General features: G+C 56.7%; 1 protein-coding gene across 4 annotated transcripts in view; it reads right to left on the reverse strand.

The window, feature by feature from the left end:
* Window positions 1-22,646, reverse strand: part of TSPAN4 (tetraspanin 4) — a 94,795-nt gene that overhangs the window by 64,332 nt on the left and 7,817 nt on the right. Inside the window, exons 1-3 of one of the 4 annotated variants that reach the window (XM_036763574.1) lie at window positions 17,390-17,431; window positions 14,972-15,053; window positions 780-859 (exon numbers count right to left, since the gene is read on the reverse strand). In XM_036763574.1, the coding sequence (XP_036619469.1) occupies window positions 780-842 (63 nt within the window). In that variant the 5' untranslated portion in view covers window positions 843-859; window positions 14,972-15,053; window positions 17,390-17,431. Of the gene's footprint in view, window positions 1-779; window positions 1,194-14,971; window positions 15,054-17,389; window positions 17,432-22,646 lie in introns of those variants that run through there. The other 3 variants (XM_036763573.1, XM_036763575.1, XM_036763572.1) reach the window with 3 other exon arrangements.

Genomic DNA, 22,646 nt, shown 5'->3' on the forward strand with positions numbered 1-22,646 from the left:
CCACTAGCCAGGGAGTCCGCCTCCACTCACCAAGGGCTCTCCCTCGGCTCCCCACTCACCCGGAGCCCCCTCGCCCCTCGCCAGGGCTCTCCCTAGGCTCCCCACTCACCGGGAGCCCCCTCGCCCCTCGCCAGAGCCCTAGGCTCCCCACTCACCGGGAGCCCCCTCGCCCCTCGCCAGGGCTCTCCCTCGGCTCCCCACTCACCAGGAGCCCCCTCGCCCCTCGCCAGGGCTCTCCCTCGGCTCCCCACTCACCAGGAGCCCCCTCGCCCCTCGCCAGGGCTCTCCCTCGGCTCCCCACTCACCAGGAGCCCCCTCGCCCCTCGCCAGAGCCCTAGGCTCCCCACTCACCGTGAGCCCCCTAGCCCCTCGCCAGGGCTCTCCCTCGGCTCCCCACTCACCAGGAGCCCCCTCGCCCCTCGCCCCTCGCCAGAGCCCTAGGCTCCCCACTCACCGGGAGCCCCCTCGCCCCTCGCCAGCGCTCTCCCTCGGCTCCCCACTCACCAGGAGCCCCCTCGCCCCTCGCCAGAGCCCTAGGCTCCCCACTCACCGTGAGCCCCCTAGCCCCTCGCCAGGGCTCTCCCTCGGCTCCCCACTCACCGTGAGCCCCCTAGCCCCTCGCCAGGGCTCTCCCTCGGCTCCCCACTCACCGTGAGCCCCCTAGCCCCTCGCCAGGGCTCTCCCTCGGCTCCCCACTCACCGGGAGCCCCCTCGCCCCTCGCCAGGGTTCTCCCTCGGCTCCCCAGTGCTCCACTCGACCCGATAGGTGCAGCACTTACCCAGAAGAGAAGGTTGAAGACGAACATGAGGTACTTGACGCCCTGGAGGCAGGTGTGCGCCATGCCGCAGCGCCGCAGCTCTAGGAGGAAGATAAAGGAGAGGTCCAGGTAAAACACGACGTACTTGTTGCCCTTGGGAGACGTGTACTTGGCCTTGGTGGCTTTGGGGCCGGGGTTGCTGTGGAAGCCGAAGAAGGAGGAGCCGTTGTCCTGGCCCCCAGTGCCCGGTCCCGGGCCGGCCCCTGCCCCGTAGAGGCCGCTGTAGCGGCGGAAGGCGCCTGGCGCGAAACCCAAGTCCTTGCTGTCCAGGGACGGGCTCCGGTGGTAGGCAGATTCGTCCGTGCTGGACCTGCGCATGGTGCCCGCCGCCCGGGCCTCCCCCTGCCGCTGCTGCTTAACGACTGCAGGTGCCCGCCATCCCGGCGGGGCCGGACACAGGACGGGGCGGGCGGGCGGGCGGGAGCGGCGGGAAGCCCCTCCTCGCACTGGTGCCGGCCCCGCGCCTCCCTCCTCAGACTCGTCTCCTCTCTCCCTCCTCTTCTTCTTCCTCCTCCTCCTCCTCCTCCTCCGCCCGCCTGGCTCCCGGCTCCGTGCCCCGCCCGGCCCCGTGGGACAGCGCCCCTGGCTGAGCTTGCCACCCCCCGCTAGGCTAGCTAGCGGCTCCGCCGCCCCGGACCGGCCTCCCTCTCATGGCTCGCTGCAGCCAGAGGCCGCCGCTCTCGCAGGGCGCCGCCGCGCTCCGGGGCCGTGGCCTTGTCCATGCCCGCGGCCGGCCGCCGCCGCCGCCGCCGCCTCCCTGCCGCCCTCCCGGCGGCTCCCTCCTGCCTACACTGCGGGCTCAGCACTCTGCCTCTCGCCGACTCCCGCCCGCCGACCTCAGCCAATCGGTACTCCGGCCCCACGCCCCGCCCCCTCCGCCCCTCCCCTCGCTGCCAGCCTTCTGCACCCCAGCCCCTGCCCGAGGAGCCCCGGAGCCAGCTGCTAGCAGGCCGACCGCCCTGAAGCCTGCTGCGCCTCTCCCTTGCCCTGCGTTGGCCCCGGTCCGAGCTCGTGGCAGCTGCAGCAGCAAGTAGCGGGCCGTGCTCAAGCGGGGTGCACGGGGCTGGTTCAAGGGTGGGGTACATGGGATCTGGGAACTCAATCCGCACACCCCTACTCTCTCTCCTTCCCCGGGGCTCGGCGGGCTAAGTATGAAACCTGTCTGAGACGCCCGGCTTGGCGAGCTCGGTGGGACCGAGTCGGGGGACGGGGCGGGCCGGGCATCCCCTCTGGCTCCGCCCCTTGCTCCGCCCAGTCCTCTCTGGCCTGTCAGTCTGTCCGTCTGTCTTCACCCAGGGCAGGGGGCACTCGCAGGAGGCCGTGAGTTCCAGACGGAGGAGGATGGCAGCCCTGGGCCTAGTAGCCCCTTCCATAAGAGGACCCACGGGAAGGGGATGAGGGGGCCCTCCCCTGCCCCCAGGCCTGAGTACACGAAATCGAGGCCGCACGGTGTATGAATGAGTTGAGGTTCCCCGGGATTGGGGGGATACAAGAGGGCAGGGAGCGCAGAAATACCCAGGCAGCCGACGAACAAGTATGTTTATATTTCCTCAGAGACTGCCCCCACCCACCCACACAGGCAGCCTGCAGGAGTGGAGAGGCCAGGGACAAAGGACCCTCAGGCCACAGCATTCTGAGGCTGGGAAGTTGGGGGATTAGGACACCAAGCTCTTCCCATCCTCGGGACCAGAGCCCCTGGCTCCCTGAGAACAAAATCAGGGCTTGGAGAGGCCGTCCCCACCTGACCCAAGGCCCAGGTGCCTTAAGAGGGCGACTGGGGGGGAGGGGAAAAGCCAGGATTGAGGGGAGGTGGGAAGGGGGAAGGCATGAGTCCTTGTTCATGGAGCAGGTGGGAGGGGGAAAAGCTGGGGCTGGAAGCTTAGGGCTTAGGGGGGAGCAGGGTGAGAGGCAATGCAGCTGCCCCTTAAGAGACCACATTTCTCTGAAGTTTAGGGAAAGGGGGATTTGAAGCAGCTGGCCTGGCCTGGCCCTGCCCATCCAGGAGACTGGGGGGGGGGGGGGGTGGGGGGGGGGACCGACAGGAAAGGAAGTCTTATCAGATAAGATAAAAGGAGCCTGGACCTTCGGAACGGGTCAGCTCAAGGCCCACTGCACCAGGACAGTGGGAGGTCCTTTAGAGTCAGGGACCCCAGATCTAGGCCACTGGGATGCCACTTTAAGCAGGTCTTTGATTGTGGCTTCCTCTTTTGTCCAATGGGAAGGGGCAGGAGAAGTGGGGCCCTACTCCCTTCCCTAGGGCCCTCAGATGGTTGGGAGGTGCTTGGTTCAGGGCCCAGGACCCAACAGTGAGAGGGAGGAGCAGTTCAGGTCAGTCACCCCTCTGGGCTCAGGGCCCTGCCAGCCCAGCCCAGCCACCTGCCTCCTTTGCCTGGCCACCATCCATAGTCTGCCTCCCCCAGAAGGTCCATGAACTGGGGGAGGCAGGGAGATGGTGTTTGTGAGGTCAGGAAGAGAAAGATTGGCTAGAAGGGTGATCCCTTTCTCCCCACCTAGCCCACTGAGGCCACAGACTACATTCTCATCATGAAACAAGTGGGTCAGCAAAAAGGAAATGGGGTCAGCTTCCCCCCCCAACCCCACCCCCTCCAATGGAGCAGGACCCAGAAAAGAGAAAAGGGAAAAAGTCCCAGAGTGACCAGAGAGAGTGGGTATATGCAAGGCACAGGCTGCCTGGGCAAAGCCTTAGGTAAAGCCGAGCCCCAGACCTCCCAAAAAGACTCACAAAGACCCTGCCCCCCACCCCCATCCATGCACACACGTGCACTCACACACACATGCACGTGTCTACCTCCAGACACACACACATACACATACACACACAAACACACATGCGTGCACCCAGACACACACATATGCACATACCCAAACACACACACGTGTGGACCCCCAGACACAAACACACACATGCACGTACCCAGACACACACACACACAGAAACACACACACACACTCAAGCACAGGCGCATGCAAACACACACACACTTCCTCCCCAGCAGCCTGCCAGGAGGTCCAGTGGGGCTCTCTCTGCCCAGAACGAATCCTGCTGGAAGGTGCCCCCCACCTGCATGTTGGCCCAGGGTGGGAGAGTCAGTCCCTTGGTGCTGCAAGGCAGGCAGGCAGGTGAGGCCGCCTCCCCCTGGTTCCTCCCTCCCTGAGCTAGGACACTGGTGGTAACCAGAACAGTAGCCCTCCCAGATCCTGACCCTCTGCTGACGCCTGTCGGCCCTGGTGGGAACTCCACCCAAAGCTCCTTCCCCCACAGCCGGCCAGTTGAGGCTCCTCCTTTTCCCCTTGCCCTCTCCCCGCCTCCCCTCCATTCTCTCTAGGGTTAACAGGGCTGCTCAGGCAGGCCACGCTCACCAGAGCCCCCAGAGCAGAAGTCTGGGTAGCTCCCAGCCTCGGCCACATCTGCAGAGCCAGGAGTGCAGCTCTGAGCGTCCCAGGGTCAGGCACAGGGAGGCCTGCCTTCTAGTCCCATGACAGCTGTCAAATCACTGCGTGATCTTGGCCACGTCCTCCCCCTCTCTGGGTGGGCCTCAGGGAGATTGTTCCTCTCAGCTCAGAAAGTATATATTCCATTCCTGGAGTCAGGAAGGCTCGTCTTCCAGAGTTCAAGTCTGCCCTCGGACACTTACTCTCTGTGTGACCCTGGGCGAGTCACTTTACCCCATGAGCCTCCAGTTTCCTCATCTATAACATGAGCTGGAGAGGGAAATGACAAACCACTCCAGGATCTCTGCCGAGAAAACCCCAAAAATGGTCATGGAGAAGAGTAAAATGACCGAACAACAAGAAAATTCCATTCCCCCCGGAGGCTGATGTCAGCTGGCTGCACCTGGGGAGGGGGGGCGGCGAGAGGAGGGGAAGAGGAGCAGAGCCCCCGGAGCTGCGACGGGTGTCACCGAGGGCAGCTAGAGGAGCCTCGCATGGCCAAGGCATCTTTGGCTGTGTGCAAGGCAGTGTTTGCGGGCACAGGCATAGGCATATGTGTGTGCATGTGTGTGTGTTTGTGTGTGTGTGATTGTGGACAGGTGTGTGTACGTGTGTATATATAAGTGTGTGTATATGTGTGTGTGCATTGTATATAAGTGCATATGTGTGTATCTAGGTATGTGTGCGCATGTGTGTATGTGTGCGCATGTGTGTATGTAGATGTGTGTATGTGTGTATATGTATGTATAAGTATGTGTATGTGCATTGTATACATGTGCATATGTGTGTATCTAGGTATGTGTGCGCATGTGTGTATGTGTGTGCATGTGTGTATGTATATGTGTGTGCGTGTGATTGTGGACAGGTGTGTGTATAGGTGTGTGTATATATGTGTATAAGTGTGTGTGCATTGTATATATGTGCATTGTGTATCTAGGTATGTCTGCGCATGTGTGTATGTGTGTGCATGCGTGTACATGTGTGTATGTATATGTGTATTGCATTGTATATATGCGCATATGTGTGTATCTAGGCATGTGTGCGCATGTGTGTATGTATATGTGTGTACATGTGTGTATGTATATGTGTGTATAAGTGTGTGCATTGTATATATGTGCATATGTGTGTATCTAGGTATGTGTGCACATGTATGTGTGTATATGTTTATGTGTGTGTGTATAAGTGTGTGTATATATGCGTGTGTAAGTATGTGTATTGTATACATATGTATATGTGTGTATCTAGGTATGTGTGTACATGTGTGTGTACATGTGTGTATGTATGTGTGTATACGTATGTGTATTGCATTGTATATATGCGCGTGTGTGTGTATCTAGGTATGTGTGCATGCGCATGTGTGTATCTGTGTATGTATGTATAAGTGTGTATATATGCGTGTGTAAGTATGTGTATGTGCATTGTATACATGTGCATGTGTGTATGTAGGTATGTGTGTACATGTGTGTATGTGTATGTCATGTGTATCTAGATACATGTGTGTGCATGTGATTGTGGACAGGTGTGTATGCGTGTATATGTGTGTGTAAGTATGTGTATGTGCGTTGTATATATGCATATGTGTATCTAGGTATGCGTGCACATGTGTGTATATGTGTGTGCATGTGTGTACATGTGTGCGCGCGTGATTGTGGACAGGTGTGTATATGTGTATGTGTATCTAGGTATGTGTGTATATGCGTGTGCATGTGTGTGTAAGTGTGTGCATTGTATATATGTGCATATGTGTGTATCTAGGTATGTATGTACATGTGTGTATGTGTGTGCATGTGTATACATGTGTGTGCATGTGATTGTGGACAGGTGTGTATATGTGTATGTGTGTGTAAGTATGTGTATGTGCATTGTATATATGTGCATATGTGTGTATCTAGGTATGTGTGCGCATGTGTGTGTATATATGTGTGCATGTGTGTGCACGTGTGATTGTGGACAGATGTGTGTATATGTGTGTATAAGTGTGTGTGCATTGTATATATGTGCATATGTGTGTATATAGGTATGTGTGTACATGTGTGTATGTGTGTGCATGTGTGTACATGTGTGTGCATGTGATTGTGGACAAACGTGTGTATATGTGTATGTGTGTATGTGTGTGTAAGTATGTGTATGTGCATTGTATATATGTGCATATGTATGTATCTAGGTGTGTGTGAGCATGTGTGTGTATATGTATATGTGTGTACACATTCTGTGTGTCGTGTGTGTATCTAGATACACGTGTGTATGTGTGCGTATGTATAAATGGGTGTGTGTTGGTATGTGCATCTATATATGTGTGTGTGCATTGTATATATGTGCATATGTGTGTATCTAGGTATGTGTGTATTTATATGTGTGTGCATGTGTGTATACATTGTGTATGTCATGTGTATCTAGATACATGTGTGTACACATTGTGTGTGTCATGCATGTGTAGCTAGATACACGTGTGTACATGTGCGTATGTATATGTATATGTGTGTACACATTGTGTGTCATGTGTATCTAGGTATCTGTGCGCATGTGTGTACACGTGTGTGTATCTAGATACACGTGTGTACGTGTGCGTATGTATAAATGGGTGTGTGATGGTATGTGCATCTATATATGTATGTGTGTGTGTATACACGTGTGTGCATGTACATGGCGGGGCTTCTCAGGAGGAGAGCCCGCCCACCCAAGGGAAAGGAAATGCGTGCCTCTTTCTCTTCCAGCCCCCTTGGGAATGTCCTTTACTGAGCTTGTAGAGAGAGAAAATTAAATGGGACAGAAATACAAGAGACAATTAGCTGCCACCACCACTGCTCCAGAGCTCCTCGCCCGGCCTCAGCCCCAGACTTGGCCCAGACTGCAGTAGCAAGGCCAGGCATAAATAATCTAGGCAGATACACGGCCGCCTAGGCGTACAAACCCAAGCACAACCATGTGGAGCTCCCAGGGATCTGGGCACTCCCCGGGGCAGACTGCAGCCCCCACACACCTTCTCATCCTATTTGCCAACTGTCCTTGGGCTCCCGCTAATCCTGCTGCACAGGAAGGGAGCCCTACGTCCCCCCACCGCACCTGGACATCTCTCAGCTAGCCCATCCTCTGTGCTCCTGCCTCCTTCTCTAGGCACATCTCTCTAGGGGGTGTCTTTTATGCCATTTTTGTCACGTAGAGGTAGCTGATGGCCTAGAGGGCCTGGAGTCGGGAAGACCTGAGTTCAAATCCAGCCTGACACTTACTAGCTGTGTGACCCTGGACAAGTCACTTAAACTCTTGCTTCCTCGTTTGTAAAAGGGGGATGGAGATCCTATTTGTAAAAGACACTTAGCACAGTGCTGGGCATACAGTAGGTGCTCCATAAAGGCTTATCCTTTGAGGCCTGCCACTGGCTGCAGATCTCCACAGTACCACAGACTAGGAAGGATGCAGTACCTAGCCCCCTGCAAACCTCTCTGTTGGGCTCTGGAGTTCAGGAACAGGGCTGGCCTCTTCCTCCTCTCATTCCTGTTTCATGGGTTCTGCCCAGCAGGACTGAGACTGGCAGACGGCAATAAATGCAGACCCCAGACTCTCCACTCCATTTACTGGATGCTAAGAATGCATAGGTCACATCAAATGCCCCCCACCGAGAATTCTGCTGGGCTGTGGGAATTGGGGCAGGCTGTGGGCATTGGGGCAGGCTCTGTTCCTGAGCCCAGCAGCTGGCCGGCTGTCCATGTGCCTGGCCCTGTGTCCTGGCAGGCTGTCCATCTGTCCCTGAGTCTGTCTGTCTGTCCATCCATCTGTCCCTGTGTCTGTCTGTCCATCTCTCCATCCATCTATCCCTGTGTCTGTCTGTCTGTCCATCTCTCCATCCATCTATCCCTGTGTCTGTCTGTCTGTCCATCTCACCGTACATCTGTCCCTCTGTCTGTCTGTCCATCTCTCCATCCATCTGTCGTGAGTCTGCCAATCCCCTCTTCTCCCTGTCTCCACATCTCCATCCATCTGTCCCCAGTACCCTTAGGTGTCAGTCTCCCCTTCAGCTCAGATAGCTCCATCTCTCCCCCATCTCCTCTAGGCAGAGTCTGGTGGGGCTGGGACATCGCCATGACCACCCTTAAGCCCCGAGAGGTGGCTGGTCCACAGCAAAGGCTCACATGGGTGATTAGCCAAAGCAGGAAGCAAGGCTCTCCAAGCAGAGGCCAAGGTCTGGCTAGTTGGGGCCAGCTTGAGAAGAGGGAGGCAGGGTCCTAGGTAGGGCACAGATGCCAAGCTTTCCCTGAAGTTCAGCCAGTACCTAAATCTGTGCTGCCTTTCTTACCCTCACCCCCAGCCTTCCCCAACACTGTCACCCCAAGACCCTTCTGGCCTCAGGATAGAGAGAATGGGGTTCCCCCCACTTCTGCCTCCCAGAAGCTTCAACAAAGTCGATGGTAACTTTGAGGGCATGGGATCCCCCTCCCTGTTGTGTTAGGAGCCAAGAGCTGCCAGTACCCCCTCCCAGGCATCCAGTCCAGCTGGGCCTGAGCTCTGACAGCCCCTACTGGGGCCTCTTCTCCAAAGCCTCCTGGGAGTGAGAGCCAGACCCACCCCTCAGACAAGCCCATCCACTCTCTCCCAGCCTGAGGAAGGTTCCCTAATATCCAGGCTCAATCAGCCTCTCTGTAACCCCTCACCCCTTTCCTGGGTCTGCCCCCTGGGAGACATAGGCAGAGGCAAAGCAGAAAATGGCTGTCCTTCCAAGATGGGGACAGACAGCAATAGGACCACATCGCCCAGAAGGTGGCCAGCTCCTCAGACCAGACAGCCTCTTCCCCTGCCTTCCATATCCTTGAGGGCACGCTCACTCTTAGAGTCTCCCCACCACCACCAGCATCCAGTCTGGGCTTTGTCTTGTTTTTATATATGTTTGTGTAAGTCCTCAGGCATTAATTAAACACTTAACACGAACCAGACACTATGTTGTATCCAGGATAGAATGTGAGCTCCCTAAGGACAAGGATAACATTAGCCTTGACACTCACATCTCCCTATTATCCTCCGCCCCTGGCTCCCTCCTTCTGATTGGAGACTGAAGCTGAGAGCTCCTCCCAGAGCCCCATCTGAGGGTGCCCAGGCCAGGTCATCCCAGAACCTCCACCTAAGGAGGGTGCCCAGGCTAGCTCCAAGAGCTTCTATCTGAGGGTGCGTAGGCTAGCTCCTTCCAGAAGCTCCATCTAAGGAGGGTGCCCAGGCTAGCTCCTCCTAGAGCCTCCACCTAAGGAGGGTGGCCAGGCTAGCTCCAAGAGCCTCCATCTGAGGATGCACAGGCCCTCCATCTTGTTTTTTCCCACTCCTTTGGACTTTTCCATCCTGCCCCATCATGGGCATCTCCCCTACCCTGCTCACCTACCTTGCCACCCTTTTCAGCTCTCTTTTCTGTGCTGTCTCCCCATCAGATTGTAAGCTCCTTAATGGCCCTTGGCACAGCGTCTAGCATGTGGTAAGTATCAAATAAACCACTTAATGAATAATTTTGCTTTCATTCATTCTGTTCTACTAGTCTGAAGGTCATTTTCCTTGGCAAAAGAAAAAATTGAGCAGCTCTGCCCTCCCACTGTCATGAGTGTCCCTGGGTCATCCCCGCACTGTGCATCCTATCTCTTCTTTGGTTCTCATCTTTGCATGGTTGCTTTTAAGCCTGCGTTCTTCACTTCTCTTGCTGCCTTCAGCTCACTGGAAGTGTCAGCATTTCTTAGGTGTTATTCTCAAGACTGTGCCGGGCATTTCTATTTGTCCCACTAACCTTGTTTCCATCTTCTGTACGTATTTTTTAAAAATCTGAATTGGTGGGTGAGCTCCCTGTGCAGCCACATCGGTCTTTTCAGAGAGATCCCGTCTTTCCTCCACCACAATTATTTCTCTCTCTTTTTTTTGAGGGCATCATATTTAGCCCAAGGAATTTTATCTCTGCTTTCTCTAAACCCTTGGGAATCCACTTTCCCAGAACTCAAGGGTGCATGCCAGCCTGTGACCATCTTTCCTTTCCTAGGAGGAGCATGACATGATACTTCCTTCCCTACCTCAAAGCTTTAGCCTAGTAATGAGTTCCTCTTCCCGAGAATCAGCTCTAGAAGACAATCTCCCCTCGTGGGTTCCCCAAGTTTTGAAGGATGAAATCATCACCAAGGCAAGTCCCTACTTTCCATTTTCTGTCTAGCTGGTCTGTGGTAGACCTGCTCTGATGACAAAATGGCTTCTGTTCCTCTTTCCACTGGTTGTCACCCAAATGCTATTTCTTTCACATAGGGCATGAGCCCCCTTTGCAGTCGCAAGGTTCATGCCACCAAACCTCAGTGATATAGGACCTGCCTCCTGGGGCTCTGCCATCTAGTTCCTCTCACTTATTGCCCAGGTTTTGGATATTTCCTCGCTTCAGGACACCCAAGGCCATGGCTGTGCCGCTGGTCATCCCTCTCTTGGGTCTCATCTCTGGGGAACTTCAGAAGGGTCCATGCTGTTCAGCGCAGCTTCTCTCCCTCCATAGTCTCCAGCTTGGTGAATACCCAAAGGCAGTTGGCTCCCATCCCCGGTCTTTCCAGTTTCAAGTCCTTTTGATTCAATTTGCAAGACACCTGGAAAAGGCATTTTTCGAAGCCTTTGTCAAGTGCGTTCCATTCCAGCCGAGTATCATGTTATTCCAGAAATCTGAATTCCATTCCCAGTCAGCATCTCCTTAACCCACTGTTCACATCCAAAATTAGCCCTCTCTTCAGCCTCCCTGGCCTTCGAACCCCACCTGGCCCCCAGTCCCCTCCAGCCTCCAACTGCCAGCCCAGGCTCTTTATTTGCCAAGAATCTGGGGTTCCCTCTGGCCAGATCATCTTTGTCTTTGTCAGTCATTATTATTGTCGTGTTTGGTAAGCCTTGGGAAGGCCACCAGGGGCCATGTCCTGGGAAGACAGTAACTCTCTTTGGCGGCAGCAGACCAGGAAAGAGTTGCATCTGCCATCTTCTCTTCTTCCTGAGGTAGAAGTGGATTGGTCGGTCTCTCAGTGGGTGGTCTGCTTTATCCTTGGGGCAGGGAGACAAGCGGCTACTTCCTTTTCAGAGCACCCAGCTCCCTCCTCCTCAGGAAGAGCCCCACACATATGTTCCAGTGTTATCTTAGCTCTGGGGGTCAGGGGGTATTGCAGGCTCTTCACTCTCCAGGTGCAGTCTGGCTTGCTGCCTCTCCAACCCTCTTCTTCCCCCTTCTTCCCCCTCTTCCAGGCATGTTCCCAGATCACCTGGAGGTGGGGAGACATCCACACCCTTTGAAGCTGCTCTTTGTTTCTACAGCCCTGACCTGGGATAGCTGGGTGGGAAAACAGGGAGATGCACCCGATGGAGCCCCTAGGGCTGGCCCTGGTCTGCAGCCAGGTGACCCGGCAGCAGTGGGATGAGGGACATATCACACTGGAGAATGGGAGGTGCCTCCAAGGGCCCAACCTAGCCCTGCACCTCACATTCAGACCATTGTCCTTCCTGCCAGACTGAGGAGGATAGGAGCCTTCGGGGTGTCTTGCCTCACCCTAGGCCTGTGATGTGGTCATGTCCTTTGTCATCACCCCCCCAACATCCTTGGGGATCTCAAATTCAGCTCCTGAGGCAGAAAGGAAATGCAGTAGGAGGCGTGGCTGTGGCCACTTGGTGGACAACTTCAGCCAGCCATCCTCTGTGGGATGGATGTTCCCCATCCAAGATCCCTGAGGGATGAGCCCCCAGGGACCAGCTCCCAGGGGCAGAGCAGGAGCCATGGGGAGATGGGGGGTGGCCTGCTGGCAGCTCCCAGAGTGCGAGGACCACTCCAATTCAATGAGCTATTTGATGGCCTGTGCTTGGTGCCCCGACGCCATCCTGGCTCTGTGCCAGGGAGGGCAGCCGCTCCCCCTCCCCCCGGCTCATGGATCTCCCCCTCCTCACAGGGCTCACCAAGGTCTGTGCCAACTGCACTAGCAGCGGTATGGCCACCCAGAGATGTGTCAGCTAGCGCGCTCACGGAGGAGGCTGCTAGGAGCAGTGACAGCTGACCTTGCTGTCCTGGTTAGAGGATTGTGTCTCCCAGGAGGTGGGTGCTCTCCAGATGAGGAAGCTGGAACTCAGAATGATAAAATGACTCTCCCAGGGTCACACGATGTCCAAGAGAGAGCTTGCTGGATCCATATCCACTTTCCTACTTAGGGAGTCCTAGAGAGCTGGATGCATTCACAGATCATGAGAGAGAGCCTCAGGCACAGCCTTGTCTGTCCAGGCTCTGCTCTGGGGCTCTCTCAGACAAGAGGAGGCCCTCTGGCTGCCTGAGGGAAGGAGGGGCAGTGTCTCTGGCTTGACCCATCTTCGAACTTCCAGAACTGCCCCAATCAGCTCAGGCCAGCATGGGACAGAGGGCTGGTCTCAGCCAACATTCATTTCCTCTCCTGACCAGCTAGGGAGTATTGAAAATAATCAACCCTTTTACCCAAGAATGGAATGTCCTGAAACTGGTAGGGGCAGCACAGGGGCAGAGCACCTTTGAAGGCACTTGTAGTGGCACTGTTTGTCATTGCAAAGAGTGGTCTGACCCAGTCTGACAGAGGAAGCAGGGAGCCAGCCTATTGGTCAACGTGAAAGGTAGGAGAAGGCAGGAAGAGAAAAATAGAAACATGCCTCTTCGAGGGCCCAAATGCTGGGAGAGAGGCAGCAGCAGACAACTAATCAGTAAGCAGAGAGTGAGCACCTACTATGTCCCAAGCACCTACTGTGTCCTCGGCCCTGGGGGATGAAGCCAAAAGCTCGAGGAACTTCCCTTCTTCTAGGAGTAAATAAGTCAGGTTACTTGACTATATTCCTGCATGAGATCCTTTGTGGTATCTGACAACCTAACATGAAGTAAAGCCTGCCTGGAGAACAACCCTTGGCCTCCATCTTTCCTTGTGTCTGCCTGTCGGCTTCTCTGGGGCTCCCTACATTTCTGCCTCTGTGTCTCCATTTGCTTTTCTCCATGCATCCCCCTGTATATGAGGGCAGACCCTCACTGTGGCTGGGGTGAGGATGGGGGTGTCAGGGTGAAGACAGACTACCGCCAAAGCTCACCTCTCACCCCCAACCTCACTGGTCAAACAGATGTGTGGCCCAAACGGAAGCTGAGAGGCCGGCTGGCTGCCAATGAAGTCCAGTGGGGACACATGCTGGAGAGGACATCTAAAGGCAAGGGCTTACATGTGGGGCCCCCGGCATAGGCCCACTGACCCCGAGGAGAGAGCAGAGCAGCAGCCAGAGTGGGTGAAGGCTCTCCAAGCAGTGGCCAGCCAAGTGACAGGGTCCACGGTGCCCAGCCCTGAGGGAGGCAGAAGGAGACCAAGACTGACTTTTTCTGATGCTTTACCCAGGGAGTCTGTCCTTGTACACATCTCCGTGCGCCTCTGACTGTGTCTGTGTGGGTGTGGGCATCTCTCACTGTGTCTGTGTGGGTGTGTCTTTGCCTGTTTTCTTCTCTGACAAACAAACAAAGATGAAGCTGGAGCTCTGGGTGATCATGGGAAGGAGTCTGTGGTCAGAGAAAGGGCCAGTCAGGGCCCACCATGGTACCTGATGGGCCTCGCAGAGCCCAGGGCAGCCCTCAGAATGAGAAAGCACCAAACACCACTCACTGGGGGAGGCAAGGTGGGGAATTATGCACCTGGCTTCTGGATGATAAACAAAACTGTCTAGTTCTGGAAATGTCCCCCGCTGCTGACATCACACCATCCCAGAAGAACCCGAGAGTCCTGGTGTAGAGGCAGGCCCAGGGGAGGGGGGCAGGCCCGGGGAGCCGGCAGGCAAGGTCAGCCAAGTCTGGCAGCTCCCACAAGAAGCTGAGTGTCAAACAGACTGTGGCCAGGACAAGCAGGGCTGGAACCTGTGTTGGGGGCCAAGGGGGGCAGCCTTCCCTCCCCCCAGGCCGGTCCTCAGCCAAGAGCCTCAGGGAAGGGACTCTGAGGGCTTCCAGTAAAGGGCCAAGCAGAGGCAGAGGTTGGCCCAGCTGACAACAGCTGGATACAGGGACCCCCCCTTACCAGGCCAGAACACACACGCTCACTGAGCCACCCTTCACTTGCAACCCCTCCCTGAGGCTCTAGGCCAAGTAGAGAATGGGCCCAGGAGAATGGCAGATGCAGGGCAGGGGAGCCAGGGGCTGCATGAGCGCTCCCTACCAGGGCAAGGGAAACAGAAGAAGAGAGGGTCCCAGCCTCCCCCTCAGCCAACTCACGTGTGTTTTCTCAGAGCCAGCTCCCTTCCCCTCTTATCACCCTCCAAACTACCCTGTGCCCATTTCAGAGAAGGAAATGCAGGTTCACCAAAGGGATGAGACTTGCCCAAGACCACAGTAGCTCACTCTCAGAGAGACAGCGGACCCCCATCCCCTAGTCATCACCTAGTCCAACGTCAGCCCCAGAGGTTCAGGTCATTATCCTGAAGGCTCTAGATCCGCCCCACTGCCCACTGCCCAGAAAGGCCTGGTGTGCTAGGGCCCCCCAACTCTGTCTCCCAGTGTCTCTATGGGAGCTCTGGAGACTGTAGACCCAGTGCAGACTGAACACTGTGGTCAGAGGCAGCTCCCCAGTCACCGAAGGGTGGGGCTGGGGCCGGCAGGCACTCTATCCCACGGCCAAGTACATGAGCCTCCAGGGCAGAGGCTGTCCCCCCACCATGGAGCCCTGGGACCCAGCCTCCCCCCACCAGGGTCCTACCTGTTCTCAAGCCTGAAGGAAGGACTGCTCAGGATGGTCCCAAAGGCCTGGCTGCCTGTGCCCAAGGAGGAAGCAGAGAGCCCTGCAGGAAGGAGCCGACTGGACGTCAGGGGTCATTCTGCACACTTCCTGTCCTACTCTGAGCTGGGGAAGGAGGCTCTGAACATGGGAGGGGACTGCCTGGCAGAGAAGGGGGGCCCAGGGACACGGGTGGCTGGGCCCCACACAGGAGGGAGGCCAGGGCCAGAGCAGGGAGCTGGGGCCGGGACAGAACATGGAAGCCACAAGGAAGCCACTCCAGGAGCCCAGGTCACCCCAAGAATCAGCCCCCCTCCCCTGCAACAAGGCAGACTGGGTCATGGGGGAGGGGCTGTGGCACCCAGGAAGCCAGAGTCCGAGATTTCTTCAGCCTTGTTCCCTTTCCTCATCCCTGGCCGGTCTCTCCTCATGCCCAGAAGCCACTATCTCAGTTCCTAGTTCTCTGTTCTTCATTTCCATCCTCACATCCCCCCCAGACCTAGCACACAGTAGGCACTCAATAAATGTTTGAGCCCACCAGAACTGAGTGGAACCTGGTCAATCTCATCTCCCCATGAAAGAAGAGCTGAGCCAGAACCCATTCTGAAGCTGGGTAAGAAGATGGTGAGAGAGACCCCAGAGGTGGAGACCGAGGCATAGGGTCAGCTACAGAGACAAGCTGGAGTGGGGTCAGCCCGGATCTGGGGGAGGCTCAGGCCAGAGGGATGAGGTCAAAGATGAGCAACCGCAGAGGGTCAGGCCCACAGGCCCCTCCTCTGTCATAGGGTCACCAGTCTCCATGAGCATGGACTGTCATGTTGGAGAGACTCAGATTCAAATCCTGGCACAGCCCATGTGGCGACCTTGGAGATCCTTCCCCATTGAGCTGCAGTCTCACTATATGTACTTCTGTAGATCCAGTGGTATTGTGTATATGTGTGTATGTATGTATGTATGTAACAAAGACAGACAGAGGCTCGGGGCTAGACCAGATCACAGCTAACCTCCCTGTGGACTCTGGTTCCAAGGGCCTCTGGGAGCCAGCCTTCAGACCAGAGCACAGAACGAGGTGGGGAACATGAAGATGGGGTCTTGTTTATCTCCACCTCACCTGCAGGCCTGAGGAGGGGACACACGCATGTGCACACACATGGGCACGCACACATACACACACCCTTAGGTGGAAGGAACTTGCTGAAAGCTTTTTGTGGATGGACTGTGTGTCCACACGCATGTTAACCTCCAGCCTCCTGTGTGTTAATATGTGTGTGCTCACATGCCTGTGTTCAAGGACAGAAGGGCCTGCCTGCTGCTGTCTCCACTCCCTCCCACCAGCCTCATTACCACCCGAAGCATGTCTAGACGGACCTGATGGATGGTTGATCCTGGCCCGTGAAATCTCAGGTACCAATTTCTCACACTTGTCTTTCATCTTCCTCTACCCTCGCCTCAGCTAGGCCTGAGAGGGGCAGACAGGATGAAGGGAAGGACTGAGGTGGGACTTGGCTGGATCCTCAGCCACCAAGGGAGGGGAGAGCAGAGCCAGTGTGTGTGCTGGGGGGGTTTGGGAGGGCACTGCTCCCACCCCGAGATTTAGGCCAGATCTGTAGGAAGAATTGGGTCTGAGCCCAGTCAGCAGACAGGGTAGTGAGGGCTGCCACCAGGACAGCCACCCACTGGGCCTGGGCCTGGAGCTGCTTTCCCCCATCCCCAGCACTGGATGGGATGAGACCTTTCCGGAGAGGGCAGCAAATGGGCTGTCCTCCTGGGAGGAAGGTCTCTGGGTGCTGCACCCACACATGCATGAGACCTCCCACTCCAAGAAGCTGCCCAACCATAATTCTATTAACTCCAGCAAACCCATGGGGCCCCCTCTTTTCAAAAAGGGTTAAGGAGGGCCTGGTGTCTAGGCAAGACAAAGCCAGGAGGCCTGGAGAAAGAGGGCCCATCTATCTTACTCAGCAGGGACTGGGGTGCAAAGAGGGCAGGCCTCTCCAGAAGGGGGCAGATGATAGGGCATTGGAGCAGCAGGACCCAGGCCTCGGCAGAAGGAAGTGTACTAGCCAGCTGCATCCAGAGGGGACACGGGGCAGGAGGGAAGGGGCCTTTGCGCCCCCCAGCTGCCCTTCTCCAGACCACACCCCCTCCCCCAGGCTCAGGCACAGCTGGGCACCGCCCTGAAGGTCTACACAGTGGGCGTCACCAGCCAGCCCCTCCTGGGATTTCTGGGGCGAGGGAAGCCCAGTCCAGAGACCATCCAGGAAGGCCCCTGGCTCAGGATGGAGCAGCCACAAGGCCAAGCTCCCTGAGGGATGCCTAATAACTTCGTTACTAATTAGGCTGCATTTGAAGCTGTTAACAAGCAATTAGGCTGGCGATAAATAGTGTGGCTGCACTCACCCCATTGGCTCTAACCTGGAGCCTTCACCCCACCCAGTGAGCAGCAGCAGAGACCTCCAGGGGGTCTCCCCTCCGTGGACCGGCGTCGAATGCCACCTTCAGCACTTCATAACTCACTTTGCCTCTCTCAGCCTGTCTCCTCACCTGTAAAATGGGACCACAGTAGCACCCACCCACAGCATTGTTGTGAGGCTCAAATGAGGCAATAAATGCAAAGGCAAGCTATTGTTACGGGCAGGTGGGGAAGCTGAAGCAGAGAGGGGCAGAGATTTGCCCGAGGCCACACAATGAAGGGGTTAACAGCAGAGCCAAGGCCGGGCCTGAGGTTTCCTGAGCTGCCTTCTGGGGCCAGGCAACTACCCCACTGCCCCCCAGCCCCATTCACCCGGGTCTCACCCAACGCCCCGGTCCCCAGGGCGAAGCACCAGCAATGACAGAGTTCCATAAGGAAGCAAAGACCCTTGAGGGCTCCGCAGGGCGGGACTTGAAGGGTGGGGGGGCACCCAGCAGAACAAAGCCGGGACTGCGGGGCCGGTGTGGGGGCCCAGGACCCTCGCACTGTGCGCTGTGTAGTAAGCATGTTCATGTGCATTATTGTAGATTGTTGTGTATGTAAGGGTCTTATGGATCCTCTGGAACCTCGGGCGGGTCAGCTGGCCCTCTGTGCCTCAGTTTCTTCCCCTGCACAATGAGGGGGTGGCCTTGATGGCACTAGGAGTCAGGAGAGCATCCCTGCTCACATGGGAGATGATGGGGACCCTGGCCTGTCTGGGGGAAAGGGGCACGCCGGCACCCACCCTGAGCCCTTCCTTACTCCTCTGCGACTGCTCCCACACCAGGACAGAGCCTCCATCGAGGACCTAGAAGGAGCCTGGCCCAGCCCACTCCCCAGCCCCGCCCAGCAGAAATCTTGACCTAAGCCGGTGGGGTAGGGGTGCCCCCTGCTGGTGAACAGCAGGAGTGTGGAACAAAACTCAGGCTGGAGCAGGGGAGGGCCCCTTACTCTGGCCCCTCATCCGGCAGCCCCAACCACCGAGAGACCCTGAGGGTTGATAGGGGGCACCAAAATGCCTCCTCTATGCTGGGTCCCCTGGAACGGTCTCCAGAGAGCGCAGGGATTGGTCAGAATGAATGAAGGTGCTTTCTAAGTCTAAGGCAGAGATAGGCTTGGAACAGTGTTGTGGACCCTGCTAGCGACCCACAGTCACAAAAGTGAACTCGGGTCGGTGTGACTGTCATCTCCATCCTACAGCTGAGTTAATTGAGGTAGAAGGAGGTCATGGGTCAGACAGCTGGTGTCTGAAGCCTGGGATCTTCCTGAGGTCCCGTGCTGTGCTCTATCCACTGAGACACCTTAGGTAGGGGAAATGGCTGATAACCTCTGCTGCAAATCCAAAGCCCCCGGCCTTGGCAGAGCCCCCAAGTTGTGAGCACAGAGAGCCTTCACAGCCCTGAGCCCAGGGGAGGGCACCAGAAAGGCCAGAAAAGCAGCAAAGAAGCATCCTATCACCAGAAGATACCCAGGGCCCTGGGGATGAAGGGGTGAGCTGCTCCGGCCCCTAACCCCAAATATCCCTGGTACGTGACTCTCCATGCACACTCCCCACTGATGCTGAGGGCTTGTGGGAGACAGGGATGAGGTGGCCCAGGGACAATGCTCTTCTGCTGACTCTGAGCACACCCAGTGCCTTTGCTGGGAACTCACCATTTCCTCTGGTTGACTAATAAAAGTAAACGCACCAAGGGGGGCTCAGGAGCAATGGTTTTGAGTGGATTCAGACCCAGATTTTCTGGTGGCCCCACATACAAGATGGGCATGCCCCAGATGTTTCCAGCACTTAATAAATGCCAGTCCACTTGCTATGACTCGACCTGAGCAGCCTTAACAAGATGTGGCTAAAGAAAATTCAGTGACCACACTAAAGCCCCTCCTGGGGCTCCTGGCTCAGCCCCTCACCCCAACCCAGCAGGTCGAGGTGGCTCCCTGGAATCCCACCTCAGTTCAAGGGTTTACCCAAGTGACTTCCCCACCCACCACCCCCTTGACTTCCAAGAACCTGGGCCTGAATTCAGCTAGTTAGAAGCGGGGGGTGATTCTTGGGCTAGGAGCTGACTATGATCCTGAAGATGGGAGAGAGCATGGGGTAGGGAGGCGGATGGGGGATGACCTGGTAGTGACTTGGCAAAGGGCCCTGCTCAGAGTCAGGGTGCCTCAGTGGACAGAGCTGTAGGAACCTGGATCAGAAGACACAAGGGTTCAAACCCAAGCCCTAGCACTCGCCACGGGTGTGGACCCCCAGACGGCCAGGGAGCAGGTGACCAGGCCTTGGCCTTGGCTCTCTCTGGGTAGCAGGTGGCACCTGTGGAGCTGGAGCTGGGAGGACATGAATTCAAATCCAGCCTCAGATGCTCACTCCCTAGGTGATCCAGGACATTTTCAATCCGTTCATTTTCCAAATGAGATAATATTTGTAAAGAGCCTGGCAAATTGTGGGCACTGAATAAATGCATCCTCCTTCTTCTCCCACCTAGGCTGCCCCTGCTAGAGGGGGCAGAGAATGGGAGCTGGGGGAGGTGCTCCCCCCCACGCCCATGCAGGCCCGCCTTCCGCCGTTGTCGAGGGGGCCAGGGAGCCCATCCCTTCCTAGCAGGGAGATGAAGTCTGGCAAAAACAACATTCCTCCGGCTAAAAATAGCCCCAGAAACTCCCCCCACACCAGGAAGTTTGGGCTCCAAGAACTGCGGGTCAGCAGAAAGTCGGGAGGAGGGAGTCAACGGGGCTCACCCTGAGCCCGGCCTCTCTCTTCACCCCACGTCTTCTCCCTTCTCCCAGTCACACCGGCCCCTCTGAGCTGGGCTGGGCCCGCAAGGGGAGTGGGGCTGTTTGGGGTTCTTGGCTGTGGGGCGGGGGAGGACAGAGGGGCGGTCCAGGGCTGGAGAGCCGCTGGGGAGGGGAGGAGGAGGAGGAGCCGCGGCCAGCAGAGGTGCCGCTGTCCTCGGCCGCGGTGACCCTCCCGGACAATTCACGTCTACGCAGGACGGGCTAGGTCTAGGTCCGGAAAGAAAATACACAGCACGGCACACGCACACGCACGCCCCACTTCACACAGACATATACACGAGCGCACACACCCCTCATGTACGCGCACCGCTTACCACACACACAGATTATACACCACACACGGGCACACACACACACACACCCCAGTCACACCACGCGCGCACACACATCACAGTCCGGGCACACACACACACACGCACACACGCACCAGACGTGTACACACCCCTCCCCACACACACATTATACACCACACACGGGCACACACACACACCTCACGTTCGCGCACCACTCACCACACACACAGATTATACACCACACACAGGGGCACACACACACACACACACACACACCCCAGTCACACCACGCGCGCACACACATCACAGTCCGGGCACACACACACGCACACACGCACCACACGTGTACACACCCCTCCCCACACACACATTATACACCACACACGGGCACACACACACACCTCACGTTCGCGCACCACTCACCACACACACGCATCAGGGTCCCGCACATCACACATCTGCGCCCACCCCCACCACACACTAGACACTGCTGCCCCTGCCCCGCCTTCCTTTAGGGTATTTTAACTAAGAATATCTGACTCCACTTGCAGCCGGGGAACCTGGGCCACAGCCCCCACCCACAGTGCATTTGAATTGGCACTTCTGAATGCCATGGGTCCCCTGGGGCAGGGCCCTGAGGTTCCGGAAGGGGCTGAGGAAGAATCTGCCCGACCCCTAGGCTGCTTGGTTCGGTCCGGTCCGGTCTGGCTCATCTGCAGGCCCAGAATCCGGGCTCCAGGCACCATCCCCAGGGGGGTGGTGGTGGGGGGAGAGGGGAGGAGGAGAGGGAGATAAGGGCGGGCCGCGGTGGCTCCCCCCACACACATTCCTTGGCCGGCCAGGGGCAGCTACCACTCCGCCTTTTCTGGGAACTCAGTGTAGCTTGTGACTTCCCCTCTGGCTGGTCACCCTAAGCTGGGGCCCCCTTCCCCTCAGCTCTGGGACAGGAGCAGAGCTGCCCCTCCACACACACACACACACACACACACACACACACACACACACACACACACAGAGCCCATGGTGTCCTCTCTGGCTCAGTGCTTCCCTTGAGGATGCCCATCCAGCTTCTGCCACCAAGTCCTCCCCACACTTGAGTCCATCCCTACCCCAGACACACACCCAGGAACACTTCTCTCCTCTTAGCCCCCTCAGGAGAATCCCAAAGGCCACCTGTTGGCTCCCTGGCCTGGTTCAGTGCTAGGGAGGGGTTTCCTTGTCACTCAGACCCTTAACAGGATAATGAGCCCTCAGTGCCCAGGTTCCTGCCCCAGCTCCTCTGGTCTCCTAGGTCAGATGCTTGGCTACCTTCCCCCTCCCATCTTGTCCCCACTAGAGGCCCAGCTCACTCACTGGCATGCCTTTGTTTCCCTCTGGGGTGATTTCAGCTCTGCCGATCACTCCCTTCTAGCAGCCCCAGCAACAGCTCCCACCCTCCAAGCCATCTCTGACTCACCCTTTCCCTGCTCAGAAATAACTCCCAATTTCTGCCTTTCTGGGAAGTCTAGGAGCTGAGCTGCAGCAGGCCCAGGGGAGTGGTATGCCCTGACATTCGTCAGCAGAACCTGGTCACAGAACTATGACAAGGAACCAAGGACTAGGACCCAGGCACCAAGGGAGCATCGCCAGGTACAGAGGAGCCCTGGGGCCCAGGGTAGGGGGGCAGAGACCCAGAGAGCTGCTCAGGACAGTGGGCTCCATGCTGGAAGTGCCGACAGCCTTCTGGAAGACTCTGGGTCCAAGTTGAGTTTGAGCCCCCATCCCCATAAGCTCTTCAGGGAAAGGAGAAAAGCAAGTGCCTGAGACACAGGATGCCCCCACTTGGCCTCCCTGGGCACATGCCCAGATCCAGACACTACAAATAACTGAGGAGCCACTGGACGCCAAAGAGGGGGAAAGCGCCCCTCTAAACTGGAGCTGTATGATTGAATCAAATAAAAGGTTTTTAAAAGCCTTTGGAAATCCAAAGGAAAAACAAAATAAGTCTCTGCCCCAAGAAGCTGGGGGTGGGGCACCCCCCCCTCCAGGGAGTAATAGGTTCAGAGTGAGGGCCAGTGCAGGGGAGGGAAGTGATGAAGGCCAAGGAGACTGAGGGCAGAGAAGGAGAGGGAAGGACAGAGTC

Source organism: Trichosurus vulpecula, chromosome 6, assembly GCF_011100635.1.
Source record: "Trichosurus vulpecula isolate mTriVul1 chromosome 6, mTriVul1.pri, whole genome shotgun sequence".
NCBI classification, from domain to species: Eukaryota; Metazoa; Chordata; class Mammalia; order Diprotodontia; family Phalangeridae; genus Trichosurus; species Trichosurus vulpecula.